The 5,873-nt window shown below is 42.1% G+C and overlaps 1 protein-coding gene across 1 annotated transcript; it reads left to right on the forward strand.

Moving 5' to 3' along the window:
• Positions 1-3,970: 3,970 nt before the first annotated feature.
• Positions 3,971-5,521, forward strand: LOC122655137 (thaumatin-like protein). The gene is made up of 2 exons (XM_043849366.1): positions 3,971-3,989; positions 5,049-5,521. The coding sequence occupies exons 1-2, from the start codon at positions 3,971-3,973 to the stop codon at positions 5,474-5,476; spliced, it is 447 nt and encodes a 148-aa protein (XP_043705301.1). The 3' UTR covers positions 5,477-5,521.
• Positions 5,522-5,873: the final 352 nt, after the last annotated feature.

Consider the following 5,873-nt stretch of genomic DNA (forward strand, 5'->3'; position numbering starts at 1 on the left):
TATCTTACTTGTATGTTTATGGGTCCACACACGTCAGTGTGTATCAACTCCAACAGATCTGTGGATCTAGCACCTTTATAGCTAAAGGGTTTCTTGGTCATTTTGCCCTGAAGGCATGACTCACAGGTGGGGAATGGTTCCACCCTCAGACTCTCTAAGGGCCCATCCCTCACCAATCTACTGATTCGGTCCACATTTAGGTGACCTAATCTTAGATGCCACAGATATGTTGAGTTCACTGGAGCAGCTTTCCGTTTCAAATCAACATTTGAAATAACATTCGTTCTAATAGGGCAATCTAGAAAATACAAACCACTTTGCATATATTCGGATGCCACAAAGGAATTATTAAAATGAATAATCAATTTAGAATTAAAGGAAAACTATATCCGTCCAAAACAAGTTTTGAAATTGAAATTATCTTCTTCTTGAAAGAGGGTACATAATAGCAATCCTTTAAAACTAAACTAGCAGAACTAAAATTTAAAATAAAAGTTCCCACAACCAACACCATGGTCTCAGCTCCAGTGCCCATCCGAAGATGCACTTCATTTCTTTCCAGGTTCCTTGTCTCCTTGAACCCCTGCAAATCATTGCAAATGTGAACAGTGGATCCACTATCCACCAACCAAGAATTGGTCGGTTCAAAAAACAAATTAGACTCATAAAGAACGTGACCTTCACATGTACCTTCTTTAGCAGCCTCTGTTTCATCCGGTTTCTTGTCTTTCAAAGTTGTCAAGTAAGCACGACAGTTTCTTTTCCAATGACCCTCCTTCTTGCAATAGAAGCACTTGCCTTTGCCTTTATTGCCAGACTTCCCACCCTTGGCTTTCAGGGTCTTGCCCTTACTGCCCTTTTTCTTCTTCTTCCCATTTGAAGAAGACTTTGCCTCAGTTGCATTGACCTCAGCCTTGTCCTTTTTCAAGGACGCTTCAGCCTCTATCAGTGCATTAGCAAGCTCGGTGAGCTCCATCTCCTTCTCGGACATCTTGTAGGACATCCTAAAAGGTGCGTAGGCAGAAGTGAGTGACGCTAAGATCACATCAGTCTTGTATCGCAGGTTGAAATCAGTCCCCATGGATTCCAATTTTTCAAACAAATTGATCATTTTCATTACATGATCCATCACTGGAGTCCCCTGGGACATCTTGGAGTTATGAATTTGACTCACCGCATAAGAATGTGCGTGTGTCAACTGCCTATTGAACAATTCAGCAAGCTTATCCATTTTACCCCCAGTAGTGTGTATATCCTTGACTGAGTCTACAACTGACTTTTCCAACGATCCTAGAATATAGAGTGATGCCTTGGAATCCCTCATGAGGAACTTTTGCATCTCTTCATTTGCCTCAAAATCGTTCTGGTCGGGTTGAGGAGGAACTTGTTCATTTAGAACTGTGTACAGTCCTTCAGCAGTCAGGAGCAACTTAATGCTCCAGTACCAATCAACATAGTTTGTACCATTAAGTTTGTATTCGCTAATGAGTGTTAACAGGTTGGAATTAACGGTAGCCATCGTATATTAATCTACACATGCATAAGTAAATAATCACATGCTAATTAATGACCATTGAAAATAATAAATTGAGCACACACACATCAATGGTCTTTCATGATTTGGGTTTTCCTCATAACCCAAAAGATGAATTGGATACCTACAACCCTTGCATGCATAACTTACCCTGTCGGGAGTCATTAAACACACCATGGTAGTGTGGACTAAGCTGTCCGCCTCATGGGCTTCCAATATTTTCGGCCACCTGGGTGTCATGTCCAGATCCTGTCGGCTAACATACACCCAAGTCATGTACTTACCTATTGTATTAGTTAGAATCATGGAATCATAAAAGATGGCCCACTGTCGCAGTGCCCTCTCACTATCCATACCCTAGCGTATCTAGATAGAGGTAAATATAGATAAATGTGTGACAGAGGTCCTGACAATGTCCTGTCGGCTTATGCGGGGTCATGTCACACACTTTCTACATTTATCTTCAATAGGAGGCCATGGACATGTCTACCGATTAAGACTAGTCCATATCATACATGTATTGTGAATAAAGAGGGATTAATTAACTCTCACATACATGGATAGATTTAAACAACATAATTAATCAACATTAATTAAAAGTGATTATGGGATGGCGGCATTTTTATCAGAAGCAATTAAAGAACCCTCCCAATAAAAATAAAAATAATAACTTTGGGTGTATTTATCATGCCATGGATGCCACGCCTCGATCATCTCCTCCGCCCGATTATATCTTCAAAGTAGGTGACTTACATCTCTATAAGCTTTGAGCAGCATATGTGGATCACCATCAACATGCCGTGGGAGTCCTAACTCCTCTAAAATTACAATGGAAACCTAAGAAAAATTCTATACACTTTCCTTTCCATAATAATAAAGAAACCCTGCATGGAGAAACCAACCCACCATTTGGGCTGCCCATGGGGTGGAGTACATTTGTTTATAAAAAAGATAAGGGGAGAGAGAGAAAGAGAGAGAAGCATCACATCCACCCATAACCCCATGTATCACATACATAAACAATCCATTCATTTATTAGAATGTCATTCCCATAATCACATCATAATATAATTTCATACATGGGCATTAAAGCAAGTAAACCAAAAATTAAAACATGGATTCCTTCAATTATTGAACCACCACATCGCATCTGATAACATGTATCCAAGCCCATAAAATTAAAATCGCATTTTAATTATAAGTGGGTAAAGAGGGAATCTCTTCACCCATCATCATCCTCCAAAAAACAAAACAAAATAATAAAATTCTGTTTTGAAAAAAAACTATTTTTTTTTAATTTTTTTTTTATTGTTAAACTGGAGGGAAAACAAGGGGGTGCATGCAGCCCACATGCGCAGGCTGCAGGCACTCCCTGCGCAGCCCATAGGCACAAGGCCCATGGACAGCAGCCTGCAAGCCCGCAACCCGCAAGCTTGCTGCCTGCAAGGGGATGCGCACATAGGCTGGCAATAGGGGGAGGGCGTGTGCAGAGGCTTGGCAGCGTGCGCTCCCCCCCCCCCCCCCACATATAAATCATGATTAAAAATTTAAATTAATAATCACTCCTTAATTGGATACATGCTTCAACAATTGGAATAAATAAAACAAACCAAATCCATCATCACATGGGTAGGTTGTTACACTAACAACCTTGTAACTACCCATGTGCACATGGGAAGGTTGTTACAACAACCATAATTTTAACCACCCATGTGCCAACTTGCATCCCACTCATGATAATCATATTAACCATTAATTATTCAATATTCATGGGTGGGAAAGGTGGCTTTGATACCACACTGTTGGCCAAACAACGGTCCAGGGATCAAACCATGGTTCTCTAGGGAGACCAAGATATTTATCTTTAGGGTTTTGCACGCCCTGGGTTATCCCATGGTGTCCCATGGGTGCCCCATTTTAATTTTAGGGTTTCCCATGGTCTCCCATGGGAACCCTGGTGCATCCCTAATAGGGTTTCTCCTTCCCTCATGTGTCCCACACAATTATAGAACACATTAGGGACAGAGAAAATACATCTCTAGTCATCACATGGCAAGAGGGATCCATCCCATACTCGAATGCGCAGCGGCAATAAATCGATTTGAGTTTCTTTCGCATCCCATAAATATTAATAATCAATGAATAGAAGGAATTAATAAAGAACTGCTAACCTGGTGAGCCTCAAGTGTTGCTCCTCCAATAGACAGTGGTTCTTCCTCCAGCGAGCGCTCCAAGCAAACAGATCTGAACCTCCAATGGTGCTACCAAGGTTCTACACGCCAATCCTAGATGCCCTCAAACTCCTCAGCACAGATCTAGGGTTTCACAAACCCTAACTCTCAAACACAGGTGAGAGAAGCAAGAAGAAGAAGAGAGATCACAAGTGGGAGAGAGAGAAACCAAAAACGTAGGAGAGAGAGTGTCTGCTCCAAAAACATGGACAACTCCCTCTTCTGTGTTTTATGATCCCCTATTTATAATAATAGGGTTTAATTAAATCTTAGATAGATTTAATAGAGCCCTAGTGAGAGTCTGACTCTCTCTCTCTCAGTCTGGCAGTTCTGTTTAAACTCAAAGTGCTACACAGGTGAAGAAGCAGAATCTAATAGGAAAAGTATTAATTAGATTCTTTATTTAATTATTAATGGATAATTACAATTAGCACCAAATCCATTAATTAAATAAAGAGCCAATTAAATTAGCAAATTCCAAATAACTCCCTATATGATAACAATTTATCATATACAACCCCCCCCACTAATCAACACCATCATTATGGAATCTAGGGCATGTACACATGTACTGCCAAACCCCAATCCATAGTACATGTCCATATAAGAGCGTATGTGCATCCGATCGGGTCCCGCAAAACTCGATAAAACACTTTATTTGAAATAACTATAAATAATGTATCATTTTATGTAAAACAACTTTTGCAAAACCATTTCCAAAACGGTACTGGATCCAGATTCTGATCCGACCATGCACAGACAGTCTCTATCTTGGTGTTCCCCAATCGGACAGTGGTGACCGTGTTGGATAACTCCTTCACTCACAAAGTGTTCACGCATTCCCAGAACACCGGCCTTGACTCGCTTGAGTCTCAGTCATTGATGAACCAAAGAATGCGATCACACTTTGCAGTGACAGGGTTCCCTCAGGTACAGGGTGTCGGTGACACATGTCTATCCCTTCCTACATCTGGCAGTAATACATGAGGGAATCGACAAAGTAGATTCTTCGTCAATGCACACATCAAACATGTGAGCACTCGCATTCGTACCCTGACATCACATGTCTAGGCATACCCAATGCGACGACCATATGATAAGGGTGCCCAGCCCAAACCCTAGTCGTGACTACCATTTTAAGTATAACTTACGGACACATAATGCTCAAAAAGTTTATATCGCATGTGACAATATTAGACTAAAATGTATAAATGTTCAATACAAAGGTGAACCGGGTTGAACCGGACCGAATTGGGTTTGATGGACACACACTTGTCCAACAGCCTACTCCCTCCGAGTCCCTGCAGGTTGGTCAGGCCGCATTTGGGGTCACCATGAATGTTCCTTCAACGCCTCCGGCAGAGGTAGCTGTGCCACCGGTGACTGTGGTGGTTCTCTCTACTGCAATGGCCTAGGAGGAGTATCCCCTGCAACCCTTGCAGAGATAACACTTGGAGAAGAGGATTTCTATGATGTAAGCCTTGTTGATGGCTACAACATTGCCGTCTCCATCACCCCATTTAGGGGAAAAGGGAAATGTAGCCGTGCGGGTTGTATTAGTGACCTTAACGCAATGTGCCCAGCTGGGTTGCAGGTGAAATCTCATGACAACAAGGTTGTGGCTTGCAAAACCCTTGGGGAACTCCCGCCTAGAGCCACAAAAGCTCTCCGACCGATGAATCCTCTCACTACTATAGGAAATCCGAGGTGAAGAAAGTGAAATACCCCTATCACCGCAATCCCAATAACGGTCGAAGCTCTTCCTCCTCTCAAAACCATCAGAATCATGATCAAAACGCTTCCTCAACGATCTGGAAACCTCACGATCATCTTCTATTGATCGATTGTAACCCGACGACGAAGATAAACCTTTCCGCCCATTTTCAGCTTTCGAATAAAATCGCCGATACGAACGATCTGCAAGTGGGGCTTCACGGTGGAATGGTGAGATGGGGCTTCACGATGGGATGGTGATGGTGTTAATGGTGGGTGGTGGTGGTGTTGGTGGTGGTGGTGGTGGTGGGTATGTAAAAGAAGATGATGATTTGGGGAAGATAAGGGCATTTTGGTCTTTTCAAATTTTAGCAAATAGGTTAGGGCAATTAGGT

This window comes from Telopea speciosissima, chromosome 3 (assembly GCF_018873765.1).
Source record: "Telopea speciosissima isolate NSW1024214 ecotype Mountain lineage chromosome 3, Tspe_v1, whole genome shotgun sequence".
In the NCBI taxonomy this organism is placed as follows: domain Eukaryota; kingdom Viridiplantae; phylum Streptophyta; class Magnoliopsida; order Proteales; family Proteaceae; genus Telopea; species Telopea speciosissima.